Source organism: Schistocerca gregaria, chromosome 7 (assembly GCF_023897955.1).
Source record: "Schistocerca gregaria isolate iqSchGreg1 chromosome 7, iqSchGreg1.2, whole genome shotgun sequence".
Taxonomy (NCBI): Eukaryota; Metazoa; Arthropoda; class Insecta; order Orthoptera; family Acrididae; genus Schistocerca; species Schistocerca gregaria.
In genome coordinates this window covers 464,925,377-464,939,888 of record NC_064926.1, presented here as the reverse complement: position 1 = coordinate 464,939,888, position 14,512 = coordinate 464,925,377, and the positions used below count along the sequence as shown (strand labels likewise).

The following is a 14,512-nucleotide window of genomic DNA, read 5'->3' as shown; positions in this document are numbered from 1 at the left end:
CCTTTTTTAGTGTGTTTCTTATCCTCTTGTTTTGCCTCTGTATGTGCGCATTTGGAACTGCGTCAGGCCTGTGTCTTTTAGCTGTTCTCCTTGTTCGGCGTCCGTCTTCGTCCCTTCACCGCTTGTGTTCCTGTTTCTATGCGTTTGGGCGCTGATGACCACGCTGTTTAGCGCCCGTAAACCTCAAACACACACACACACACACACACACACACACACACACACACACACACACACACACACGAGACTGGAATTCAATAGAACGAAAAGGAAGAGAGGGAAAAGTAGTAGGTGAATATGGACTAGGGTAAGGAATAAAACAGGAAGCTGCCTGGTAGAATTTTGCACAGAGCATAACTTAATCATAGCTAACTCTTGGTTTAAGAATAATGAAAGAAGGTTGTAATGTGAAAGAGGCCTGGACACACTTGAAGGTTTCAGATAGATTATATAATGGTAAGACAGAGATTTAGGAACCAGGTTTTAAATTCTAAGACATTTCCAGGGGCAGATGTGGACTCTGACCACAATCTATTGGTTATGAACTGTAAATTAAATCTAAAAAAAGTGAGAATTTAAGGAGATGGAACCTGGATAAACTGAAAGAACCAGAGGTCGTAGAGAGTTTCAAAGAGAGCATTAAGGAATGATTGACAAGAATGGGGAAATACAGTACAAGAAGAATGGGTCGCTTTGAGGAATGAAATAGTGAAGGCAGCAGAGGATCAAATAGGAAAAAAGACAAGGGCTAGAGAAATCCTTGGGCAACAGAAGCAATATTGAATTTAATTGATAAAAGGAGGAAATATAAAAATGCAGTAAACAAAGCAGGCATAAAGAAAACAAATGTATCAAAAATGAGATCGACAGTAAGTGGAAAATGGCTAAACAGGGATGGCTAAAGGACAAGTGTAAGGATGTAGAAGCATATATCACTAGGAGTAAGGTAGATACTGCCTACAGGAAAATTGAAGAGACCTTTGGAGAGAAGAGAACCACTAGTATGACTATAAAGAACTCAGGCGGAAAACCAGTTCTAAGCAAATAAGGGAAAGCAGGAAGGTGGAAGGGCGACATAGTTGAAAGCAATATTATGGAAATGGAAGAGGACGTAGATGAAGATAGAATGGGAGATATGATACTGCGTGAAGAGTTTGACAGAGCACTGAAAGACCTAAGTCGAAACAAGGCCCTGGCAGTAGACAGCATTTCATTGGATCTACTGACAGCCTTGGGGGAGCCAGCCCTGACAAAACTACCATCTGGTGAGCAAGATGTAAGAGACAGGAGAAATACCATCAGACTTCAAGAAGAATATAATAATTTCAATCCCAAAGAATGCAAGTGTTTACAAGTGTGAAAATTACTGAACTATCAATTTAATATGTCACGGCTGCATATACTAAAACGAAATTTTTACAGATGAATGGAAAAACTGGTAGAAGCAAACCTCGGGGAAGATCAGTTTGGATTCTGTAGAGATATGTTGGAACACTTGAGGCAGTACTGACCCTACGAATCATCTTAGAAGATGGATTAAAGAAAGGAAAACCTACTTTTCTAGCATTTGTAGACGTCAGAAAGCTTTTTACAATGTTGACTGGAATACTCTCTTTGAAATTGTGGAGGTGGCACGGGTCAAATACAGGGAGTGAAAGGCTATTTACAATTTGTACAGGAACCAGATGGCAGTTATAAGATTTGAGGGCCATGAAAGGGAAGCAGTGATTGGGAAGGAAATCAGACAAGGTTGTAGCCTATTCCTGATTTTATTCAATCTAAATATTGAGCACACAGTAAAGGACACAAAAGAAAAATTTGGAGTAGGAATTAAAATACATGGAGAAGTAAGAAACATTTTGAGGTTTGTCGACGACACTGTAATTCAGTCAGAGACAGCGAACAACATGGAAGAGCAGTTGAGCGGAATGGACAGTGTCTTGAAAGCAGGATATAAGATGAAAATCAACAAAAGCAAAATGAGGATAATGGAATGTAGTCTGATTAAATCAGGTGATGCTGAGGGAACTAGATTAGGAAATAAGACACTTAAAGTAGTGGATGAGTTTTGCTATTTGGGAAGCAGAATAACTGATGATGGTCGAAGTAGAGAGGATATAAAATGCAGACTGGCAATGGCAAGGAAAGTGTTTCTGAATAAGAGAAATTTGTTAACATCAAGTATAGATGTAAGTGTCAGGAAGTCTTTTCTGAAAGTATTTTTATGGAGTATAGCTGTGTATGGAAGTGAAATATCGACAATAAATAGTTCAGACAAGAAGAGAATAGAAGCTTTCGAAATGTGGTGCTACAGAAGAATGCTGAAGATTAGATGGGCAGATCATGTAACTAATGAGGAGATACTGAACAGAATTGGGGAGAGGAGGAATTCATGGCACAACTTGACAAGAAGTAGGGATCGGTTGGTAGGACACATTTTGAGGCATCAAGGGATCATCAATTTAGTGTTGGAGGGAAGTGTGGAGGGTAAACATCTTAGAGGGAGACTAAGGCATGAATACACTAAACAGCTTCAGAAGGATGTAGGTTGCAGTAGTTACTCGGAGATGAAGCTTGCACAGGTTTAAGTAGCATGGAGAGCTGCACCAAACCAGTCGCTGGATTGAAGACAACAACAAATACAACATTTGGTTTCCAGAAATCCAAAGTGATCTGAAAGACTGAACAAAAAAAAATTTTGAACAGAGACATGTTTTTAAAGAAAGTTTTAGATTCCCTTATCCAGAGGAGGGCATTAAGTGCTCCACAGCAGGCACTATATGAATGGAAAAAAAGCCTTTCTTATTTTTAATTACTAATCTCAATACAAATTTAGCATTTGTGATAAAATTTGATACAGAAAGACAAAACATGAAGTACACAAATACCATTGTAGCACAACTCTGGCCTTGTAAAATGGACAGTTATATACTGCTGGAAGATGCCATCACTGTGAAAGACATCAATCATGAAGTGATGCAGGTGGTCCACAATCACATTTACAATAGTCCACAGCTGTCATGGTTCCTTTGATTACTACGGTAAGACCAATGTATCCCATAGCAAAATACTGCCACCACTGGCTTGCATCAGTGGCATGGTGCATGCTGTAAAAGACTGTCTGTACATTAATTAACAGTTGTTGACGGGTTTGTTCCTGGTATGTCGTATCATGAAACTACAATGGATGTGTTGGGACCCCGGCGGATTTGCCCCCAGGCCCTCAGAGTGGAAGGCTGGCATGCCACCACTGAGCGCGCGGGTCGCCTGGGATAAATCGCGATCTCCGGCAGGCAAAGCATTCACAGTCATGTTGTTCAGAGCATCTGGCAACAGAGCAATTCCGCAGTCAATTGGAGCTTGTGGCACCAAGTTTCGGTAGTTTAAAAATTGTGCACTGTTGACCTACACAACATTAGTAATTTTGGTTCCTACTGACGTAAATTGTCCAGGGTTAAAATTTCGTGACAATTTTTCTCTGCCCTTTAATTAGATGTATTTTTAATTTTAATCACTATAATAGATACATATTCACACATTTTTCAAGGAAATTTATCGTGCTTTCCCTTTTTAATAAAAATAATTACAAACTCATGAATATTCAGTTCATTCCGGCCTGATACAAGTAGGTAATGAATTTATCATCTACTTGGACCTTTTGAGTGCTTTGGAAATATTCTACCAATTGTATTTCTTTCCTTTTAGCATCTGTGTTATGGATCTCTTGGCTCCCAAAAAGCAGCTGTGACATACATATTTTTCTATGACCTACATTGGACACTTCAATTCTCAAGCAGCTCATAACAACAACAGACGTAAACAAGATAGCAGATGAGAGCTTTCTGTACTGCCAAAGCACAAATGACACACACTTCCTTTGTGGTTTGCTAAAAGACTAACAGCCAGTGGAATATGAGTGAACCCTAGTGAATGCAAGCTGAAAATGATTGAATGCTGTGGACTTGCAGTCACCTGTCATTTACACCAGATAGAATTCACATTTGCCAGTGCTAGTTCACTTGTGTCAGCAGACCAATCCACACTGCTGTGTATTACAACTACCACTGCTAGATCAACAAGCCTGAGACAAAAACATACAGTACTGAATGGGGGCTTGAAGATGATGAGTAAAGAGAGCATTACTATTTCAACATCAAGTATCGAGTATGAATGGAACAAGTTTGTTTACAAGCAAGATACACAGTGCATACTATTGACATTTGTACAGTTGTGCAAATGTTTTCTGTGCAATACTGATACAAAGACAAATGGGGGCAAGGAATCAAATGGAACATAATTACACTGTATTGAGCAACAGGAAACTACAGGTCACTTATACCAAAAATACAGAAAATACACCTGCAAAACCCCCGAAATTTTGTCGGTGGCATTTGAGTTCACGCAGTGGAAAAGCAACAATTTAGAGAAATTCTGCCACAGACCACTAACAAAGCAGATAATCGTAACATGCAGGAATGTCCATTTTTATTAGAGCTAATATTTCTTTCTATGTATATGATAAAGTAACCTTTCTCAGACTTGACTGTAACAAAGTCATGACAAAAAGCTCCAAGCGAATCTTAGAAATCCGGATGATTGAGCTTTCTCTCCAGAATACATACTGGAAATACAGCAACACCTAAAATGCTGAACTACAGAAAGCTGACTGACTAATTCATAAAACATAGATTAAAATGAATGTATTTATTAAGGCCACCTGGAGCTTCCAAGTACAAAAATGACTAAATAATAGGTCACAAATATGAAGAAGGGTCTTTCAGGATCTAATATGCATCACGCTTTAAAAACATCATATCTGTGAATGATGGCTGTTCTTTCCTTGTAATTTACAGATCTAAACCTGTCAGGGCTCCAGCAATTAGCCAGTACACACAAAATTCTGTTTCAAAAGATTCACTGCATTTTTAACCTCTGTTTACATAGGAATAATTTTCTTAGAATCTTCAGTCTATTCTAAGTACAAACACATAGTTTTAAGACAGCACTTTTGATGCAAAACTTACCTTTATTTTCTTTGGAAACAGCAAAGTGTTTGCCATTTGGGCTAAACTTCACACAACTAACTGAATGTTTGAAATGATGCCTGTGTATAACAGTTCGACTGATTAAACTAATAAGATGTGCTTCACCAGCTGGAAAAGAGAAAGATTAAAAATTATTTCCTTTTAGAGAATCTCCATCAACCTACAAAGGCATTACTACTTACCTTCATTTACAGATATTAAGATAGAACCACTTGGTGAGATTTCAGTGGTGGTGTAGTTGAATCTACTTTCGACTGGAAGAGTTGTTGAACGATTGCTGGAATCAGACAAACAAAACATTAGAAAAGAAGGGAAAACAAACTTCAAAGTACATAAAAGCAAGCACAAAACCTTCAATATGGCATGTCTGAACGAACAGCTGGATTACAGCTTCAGTTCTTATCAATACTGGGCCAGGTTTTTTGTACCAAACTGATAATGTGGCCTTCTTTATCAAACCTTTTTGTCGTCCTAACCGCCGTCTGCTTCACGTCTGCTGTGCAGCGAGCTACCTTAATTTAAGTATTAACTGTATTTTTCTTACTTGTCACTTCTTCTTCGGTGTGTTTTTGCTTTTAGGAAGCTTTAATTGTCGAGTGCTAGTAATAGTGTTCCATAGATTTTGTGTTTGTTTTGAATACAGTCAGAGAGAGAGTCCCTTTAGTCATCCACAGTGCCAGTAGTGCTAGTGTTTGTTTTGAATACAGTCCAGAGACAGGTAGTGCTATTTTCATTGTTTTCTACAAGAAGTGGTTAGCAATCACAGTTTAGTCAATAATCAGCCGCCTTTGGTGAATTAGCAGTCTAGTTAAAAGTTGATTAAGCCTCTTCAGTAAATTGATTCCTTAGGATGGATAGGATGTGTGACTGCTGTGTACGGACGCAGGAGGAGCTGGCCATTCTTCGCGAACAGCTGAGCGTGTTGATGGCCGCGGTCAGCCGTCTTCAGGCTGCTGCCTCGGAGTGTAGCGGCAGTGGGGAGTCTGGTGCGTCGCAAGGTACACCCCAGGTGTTACATGCTTCACCCACTGTCCCTGTTGTCGAGACATCTTCGCGGGTACCGGACGTGGTTGGGCCACCCTCTCTCCAAGGGGAGTGGCGGGTTCAGCGGTGTTCGCGGCGCACAAGGCGGAGGGTCAATGTGGAGGCTGCCCGTGTGGCATTGCCCGCTCTGCCTGTGAGTGGACATGTGGCTGCTCCTTCAGCAAGGTCCAAGCAGGCACACGGGAGGAGGGGTTTATTAGTTATTGGGAGCTCCAACGTTAGGCGGGTGATGGAGCCCCTTAGGGAAATAGCGGAAAGGTCAGGGAAGAAGGCCAGTGTTCATTCTGTCTGCTTGCCGGGGGGTCTCAGCCGAGATGTGGAGGAGGCCCTACCGGTGGCGATAGAGAGCACAGGGTGCACCCGACTGCAAATTGTTGCTCATGTCAGCACCAATGACTCCTGCCGTCTGGCTTCAGAGGTCATCCTCAGTTCGTACAGGCGGTTGGTGGAGTTGGTGAAGGCGGAAAGCCTCGTTCGCGGGGTGGAATCAAAGCTAACTATTTGTAGTATCGTTCCCAGAACCGATCGCGGTCTTCTGGTTTGGAGCCAAGTGGAAGGCTTAAACCAGAGGCTCAGACGATTCTGCGGAGAGCTGGGGTGCAAATTTCTCGACCTCCGCTATCGGGTGGAGAAATGTAGGGTCCCCCTGAATAGATCAGGCGTGCACTACACGCCGGAAGTGGCTACGAGGGTAGCGGAGTACGTGTGGAGTGCACATGGTTTTTTTAGGTTAGAGAATTCCCTCCCTAGGCCCAACAAGACGCCTCCTGAGACGTGACAATGCAGGAGTAGGCAAAATGCAACAGGGAATAACAATATTAATGTGCTAATAGTAAACTGCAGGAGCGTCTACAGAAAGGTCCCAGAACTGCTCTCATTAATAAACGGCCACAACGCCCATATAGTACTAGGAACAGAAAGTTGGCTGAAACCACACGTAAACAGTAATGAAATCCTAAACTCAGATTGGAATGTATACCGCAGAGACAAGCTGGACAGTGAAGGGGGAGGTGTGTTTATAGCGATAAGAAGTGGAATAGTATCGAAGGAAATTGACGGAGATTCGAATTGTGAAATGATTTGGGTGAAGGTCACGCTTAAAGCAGGCTCAGACATGGTAATTGGATGTCTCTATAGGCCCCCGGGCTCAGCAGCTGTTGTGGCTCAGCACCTGAAGAATAATTTGGAAAATATTTCGAGTAGATTTCCCCACCATGTTATAGTTCTGGGTGGAGATTTTAATTTGCCGGATATAGACTGGGAGACTCAAACGTTCATAACGGGTGGCAGGGACAAAGAATCCAGTGAAATATTTTTAAGTGCTTTATCTGAAAACTACCTTGAGCAGTTAAACAGAGAACCGACTCACCGCGATAACATATTAGACCTTCTGGTGACAAACAGACCCGAACTATTTGAATCAGTTAATGCAGAACAGGGAATCAGCGATCATAAAGTGGTTACTGCATCGACGATTTCAGCCGTAAATAGAAATATTAAAAAAGGTAGGAAGATTTTTCTGTTTAGCAAAAGTGACAAAAAGCAGATTATAGAGTACCTGACGGCTCAACACAAAAGTTTTGTCTCAAGTACAGATAGTGTTGAGGATTAGTGGACAAAGTTCAAAACCATTGTACAATATGCATTAGATGAGTATGTGCCAAGAAAGATCGTAAGAGATGGGAAAGAGCTATCACGGTACAACAACCGAGTTAGAAAACTGCTGCAGAAGCAAAGGGAACTTCACAGCAAACATAAACATAGCCAAAGCCCTGCAGACAAACAAAAATTACGTGAAGCGAAATGTAGTGTGAGGAGGGCCATGCGAGAGGCTTTCAATGAATTCGAAAGTAAAGTTCTATGTACTGACTTGGCAGAAGACCCTAAGAAATTTTGGTCCTATGTCAAAGCGGTAGGTGAATCAAAACAAAATGTCCAGACACTCTGTGACCAAAATGGTACTGAAACAGAGGATGACAGACTAAAGGCCGAAATACTAAATGTCTTCTTCCAAAGCTGTTTCACAGAGGAAGACTGCACTGTGCTTCCGTCTCTAGATTGTCGCACAGTTGACAAAATGGTAGATATCGAAATAGACGACAGAGGGATAGAGAAACAATTAACATCGCTCAAAAGAGGAAAGGCCGCTGGTCCTGATGGGATACCAGTTCGATTTTACACAGAGTACGCGAAGGAACTTGCCCCCCTTCTTACAGCGGTGAACCGTAGGTCTCTAGAAGAGCGAAGCGTTCCAAAGGATTGGAAAAGGGCACAGGTCATCCCTGTTTTCAAGAAGGGACGTTGAACAGATGTGCAGAACTGTAGACCTATAGCTCTAACGTCGATCAGTTGTAGAATTTTGGAACACGTATTATGTTCGAGTATAATGTCTTTTCCGGAGACTAGAAATCTACTCTGTAGGAATCAGCATGGGTTTCGAAAAAGACGGTCGTGTGAAACCCAGCTCGCGCTATTCGTCCACGAGAGACAGAGGGCCTTAGACACGGGTTCACAGGTAGATGCCGTCTTTCTTGACTTCCGCAAGGCGTTTGACACAGTTCCCCACAGTCGTTTAATGAACAAAGTAAGAGCATACGGACTATCAGATCAATTGTGTGATTGGATTGAGGAGTTCCTAGATAACAGAACGCAGCATGTCATTCTCAATGGAGAGAAGTCTTCCGAAGTAAGAGTGATTTCAGGTGTGCCGCAGGGGAGTATCATAGGACCATTGCTAGTCACAATATACATAAATGACCTTGTGGATAAATTCGGTATTCACTGAGGCTTTTTGCGGATGATGCTGTGCTATATCGAGAGGTTGTAACAATGGAAAATTCTACTGAAATGCAGGAGGATCTGCAGCGAATTGACGCATGGTGCAGGGAATGGCAATTGAATCTCAATGTAGACAAGTGTAATGTGCTGAGAATACATAGAAAGATAGATCCTTTATCATTTACCTACAAAATAGCAGGTCAGCAACTGGAAGCAGTTAGTTCCATAAATTATCTGGGAGTACGCATTAGGAGTGATTTAAAATGGAATGAACATATAAAATTGATCGTCGGTAAAGCAGATGCCAGACAGATTCATTGGAAGAATCGTAAGGAAATGCAATCCGACAACAAAGGAAGTAAGTTACAGTACGCTTGTTCACCCACTGCTTGAATACTGCACAGCAGTGTGGGATCTGCACCAGATAGGGTTGAGAGAAGAGATTGAGAAGATCCAACGGAGAGCAGCGCGCTTCGTTACAGGATCATTTAGTAATCGCGAAAGCATTACGGAGATGATAGATAAACTCCAGTGGAAGACTCTGCAGGAGAGACGCTCAGTAGCTCGGTATGGGCTTTTGTTAAAGTTTCGAGAACATACCTTCACCGAAGAGTCAAGCAGTATATTGCTCCCTCCTATGTATATATCGCGAAGAGACCATGAGGATAAAATCAGAGAGATTAGAGCCCACACAGAAGCATACCGACAATCCTTCTTTTCACGTACAATACGAGACTGGAATAGAAGGGAGAACCGATAGAGGTACTAAGGGTACCCTCCGCCACACACCGTCAGGTGGCTTGCGGAGTATGGATGTAGATGTAGATGTATTATAATCACCATGGAAATGTACTATATTCCACAAAAAGAAGAAACTAATGGACATTCAAACTCCAGATTTTTACATTACAATGTAACGGAAAATGACAATGATACAAGGTGATGACATGTGGACAGCTGAATAGCACACAGTGAAATAACAAAAAATGTTCTTAGGATAGCTTCCATTCATTCATCTGGCTACAAGTTCCATTCATTTGTATTTAATTTTCATTACAGCCTTTACTGAATCTTCTATTCCGGTTTATTGTCACATAATTTTGTTTTCATGACTAAATTTTTAATCATCTGTTTATTTTGTTTCTTGTTCTTCTGGTCATGGTTTTCAAATGTCCTAAATATAAAAAAAGCATCCAATGCTTTTATGACTGCAAAGTTTATTTCTACTCTCTCCTTTCCAACATGTTAGTCACAAATTATTTTAGTCTTCAAGTAATTTGTTTTTAGGCTTATTTCCAACTTGCTTTCTAAAAGTTGGTTGGTTTGTGGGAGTTAAAGGGACCAGACTGCTACGGTCATCGGTCCCTTTTTCCAAATACTAAAAACACCCACAGAGAATAAAAACGATCAACTGACGATAAGACAGACGACACAGAACAAGTGAAACGTAGACAAAGACCAGACAAGACGAACTAAAATCACACAGAGTGGTTGGCCGACCATACAAACAACAAGGGAAAAGCCAACCACCGAGAAACACATGAAAAAAATCAAACAAATTGAAGGGCCATAGGCCAGAATCAACACAAAAACTGACACACTTACATTAAGCGATAAAATCGCCCTGCCCAAATAAAACGCAGAGCTATGTCCGCTATGGAAGAGTCGTCTTGGCTGCTGAAAACTGAAAGCCATGCGCTACAGCCCAAGACTGCGCCTTGCGGATTGCGCCCTGTAGCTGACGTTCAGCAGCTGCAATGCCAATAGAGCTGTAGTAAAGGCAGAAGTCGTCAGCATACAGGGAAGCGGAGACAGAATTTCCCACGGCCGCAGCGAGCCCGTTAATGGCTATTAAAAACAGACAGACACTTAGAACAGAACCCTGTGGCACACCGTTCTCCTGGACTTGGAAGCAACTATATGAGGCCGCGACGTGCACGCAGAAGGTACATTACGACAGAAAATTGCGGATATAGATCGGCAGAGGGCCCCGAAGGCCCCATCCATGAAGCGTAGAAAGGATGTGATGACGCCATGTCGTATCATACGCCTTCCGCATGTCGAAAGACAGCAACCAGATGCTGACGGCGGGCAAAGTCAGTACGGATGGCCGACTCCAGGCTCACCAGATTGTCGGCGGCGGAGCGGCCTTTACGGAACCCACCCTGAGACGGAGCTAGAAGACCCAGAGACTCCGGTACCCAATTCATGCACCGCCTCACCATCTGTTCAAGCAACTTGCAAAGAACGTTGGCGGATAATGCGGCGGGCTCGCGCACGCAGCCATTTGAAGGCGATAAGGTGTCCGATTGAGGGATGTCGCTTGTAACGCTGGAGCGCCCACCAGCGAGCTTTAATCGCTTCAGCGATCTCAAGTGACCGCCAAGGCACAGTCCGCCGCCGAAGGGACCCAGAAGAACGGGGAATGGCAGATTCGGCGGCAGTAACGATGCCGGTGGTGACCGATTGAACCACTGCATCAATTTCATCGGTAGAGAGAGGCTCAATAGCGGCAGTGGAGGAGAACTAGTCCCAGTCAGCCTTATTCAGAGCCCATCTGCTAGGGCGCCCAGAAGACTGACACTGTGGTAGTGACAGAAAGATCGGAAAGTGGTCACTACCACAAAGGTCGTCATGCACTCTCCATTGGACAGACGGTAAGAGGCTAGGGCTACAGATCGAAAGGTCAGTGGCTGAGTATGTGCCATGCGCCACACTGAAGTGTGTGAAGGCACCATCATTTAATATCGAGAGATCGAGCTGCGCCAATAAATGCTCAACGATGGCACCTCGACCTGTTGCCACCGACCCACCCCACAGATGGTTATGGGCGTTAAAGTCGCCCAGTAACACGAAAGGTGGCGGCAATTGGGCTATCAGAGCAGCCAGGACATGCTGCGCGACATCACCATCCGGTGGAAGGTAAAGACTGCAGACAGTAACAGCCTGTGGCGTCCACACCCGAACAGCGACAGCCTCTAAAGGTGTTTGGAGAGGTACAGACTCGCTGTGAAGAGAGTTCAGGACATATATGCAGACGCCACCAGACACCCTTTCATAAGCTGCCCGGTTCTTATAATAACCCTGGTAGCCACGGAGGGCGGGGGTTCGCATTGCCGGAAACCAAGTTTCCTGCAGAGCAATGCAGAGGAAAGGCTGAAAGCTGATAAGTTGGCGAAGCTCAGCTAGATGGTGGAAGAAACCGCTGCAGTTCCACTGGAGGATTGTGTTGTCCATGGCTGAGAAAGGCGTGACGGGACTGGGAAGGAAGATTACGCCGCTGGGTCATCTGCTGCCTCCGATTTAGCACCTGTGATAGCGCTTTCCATGGCGTCTGATGGACCGGCGAGATTGAGTCCTCAGCGGACGCCAGAATCTCCACCGCATCCTCAGACGCAGAGCTGGAAGGTTGCAGTGGGATGGCTGCCACCATGAGTTCCTTGGGCTGAGAGCTCTTCTTGGGTTTCTCACGCTGTTCCTTGGGTTGCACCAGCTGGGAGGGCTTCACCGATTCACTCTCCGGGACGGAGGAGGATCGTGAAGCCCTACGACCAGCTGATTGCGGGCACTTACGCCACTGTCGGTCGTCAGCCTTCTCGCTGGCGGAAACCTGGGAAGGGAGGGACCCAAGGGACCCCTTGCGAGCGTGAGAAGCCGAAGAAGTTGGACACTTCTCCGGCTTAGAAGTGGGGACGGACGTCCCCGATGGGTGGGATGGTGTTGCTCCTGAGGTAGGTGGCGAGGGGGCAGGAGTTGTACTACTCGTCGATCCGGCCACAATTGGAGAAACAGACGGGGCTAGCACAGGCGTTGTAGCAGCAGTGTAGGAAGATGTCATTCTCACAGGATGGAGTCTGTCGTATTTCCTTTTGGCCTCAGTATAGGTTAGTCGGTCGAGGGTCTTGTATTCCATGATTTTACGCTCTTTCTGGAAAATTCGGCAGTCTGGCGAGCAAGGTGAATGGTGTTCCCCGCAGTCGACACAGATGGGAGGCGGGGCACATGGAGTATTGGGATGTGATGGGTGTCCGCAATCTCGACATGTGAGGCTGGAAGTGCAGCGAGAAGACATAATGGCTGAACTTCCAGCACCGCATCGGGGAAGGGCTATAGGGCTTAACGTCACATCGATAGACCATCACCTTGACCTTTTCCAGTAATTATCCCCTTTGAAGGCCAAGATGAAGGCACCCGTAGCAATCTGATTTTCCTTCGGACCCCGATGAAGGCGCCGGACGAAATGTACACCTCGGCACTCTAAATTGGCGCGCAGCTCTTCATCAGACTGCAAAAGAAGATCCCTATGGTAAATAACTCCCTGGACCATATTTAAACTCTTATGGGGTGTGATCTTAACGGCAACATCCCCCAACTTGTCACAAGCGAGTAACCATCGTGACTGGGCAGAGGATGCCATTTGTATCAGGACTGACCCAGAGTGCATTTTTTGACAAGCCCTCCACCTACCAAAACTTGTCCTCTAAATGCTCGACGAAGAACTGAGGCTTTGTGGAGAGAAAAGACTCCCCATCAGCCCTCGTACAAACTAAGAAGCGGGGCGAATAACTACTACTGTCATCCTGAGATTTACGTTCCTCCCACGGTGGGGCCAGGGAGGGGAACGTTTTCGGATCGTACTTCTGAGCGTTAAACTGAGCCCGAGAATGCTTAGAGACTGCTGGCGGCTGGCCACCAGCGAGAGACGATGTACCACACTTCATTGCGGGTCATCCGCCCTGATGCCACCTACTCCGACCAAGGGCCTTCCCCACGGCCGCCACCCAGCCACGGCAAGAGCCACCTGGCAAGATGGCCATTGCCGGGAGTCCCGATACCCCAGGAGGATAGGCATCTACTCCTTGGCATACGTGGGGAGTTAACGGCGTAGGCATCAGTAGAGCGATCCCTGTGTTGTCAGGGGGCTACAACCAACAGGGTACATGGCGGCCCCACCACAACGGACTGGCTACCGTGCTGGATGTTAGGTAACATGTGGTCCATCGTCGCAGTCGGTGCAGAAAGAGGCACTGCACAGTGCAAGGTGTAATCTGCACGCAGAAACAGTCATGCCCAAGAGATGGAGAGCGGACAGGACTGCAGTTCAACGTGTATAAGCTGGCGAAAGGTCTGATCGCAAGATGGACACAATGCACCAAGTAAGGTGCCCTTCCCCAATCGGCTCACTCTTCGGAAAATTTTGAGAGATGGAGGTCAAACCCAACAGGGGACCATCACATAAAGCCGAAAAGTTTGAGACTCCTTTTAGTAGCCTCTTACGACAGGCAGGAATACCGCGGGCCTATTCTAACCCCCGAACCCGCAGGGGGTCCGCTATAAGGAGGCCATCGCAATACAACAATACTCTTCATCATATTGATCATTAAACTGTAGTAACAAAGTTGTTGCTGCTGTTATGGTCTTCAGTCTGAAGATTGGTTTTATGCAGCTCTCCATGCTAAACTATCCTGTGCAAGCCTCTTCTTCACTGAATAACTAATGCAATATACATTCTTCTGAACCTGCTTACTATAGTCATCTCTTAGTCTCCCTATACAATTTTTACCCTTCCCCCACCAGTACTAAATTGGTAATCCCTTTTCATCTCAGAATGTCCTAGCAAATAAACTCTTCTTCTAGTCAGGTCA

General features: G+C 44.6%; 1 protein-coding gene across 2 annotated transcripts in view; it reads right to left on the bottom strand.

Annotated features, from left to right (window-relative positions):
• The window catches only part of LOC126281487 (periodic tryptophan protein 2 homolog), a 93,053-nt gene that overhangs the window by 70,468 nt on the left and 8,073 nt on the right, over positions 1-14,512 (bottom strand). Inside the window, exons 3-4 of one of the 2 annotated variants that reach the window (XM_049980486.1) lie at positions 5,228-5,322; positions 5,025-5,153 (exon numbers count right to left, since the gene is read on the bottom strand). In XM_049980486.1, coding sequence (XP_049836443.1) covers positions 5,025-5,153; positions 5,228-5,322 — 224 coding nt within the window. Of the gene's footprint in view, positions 1-5,024; positions 5,154-5,227; positions 5,323-14,512 lie in introns of those variants that run through there. The other variant, XM_049980487.1, reaches the window with a different exon arrangement.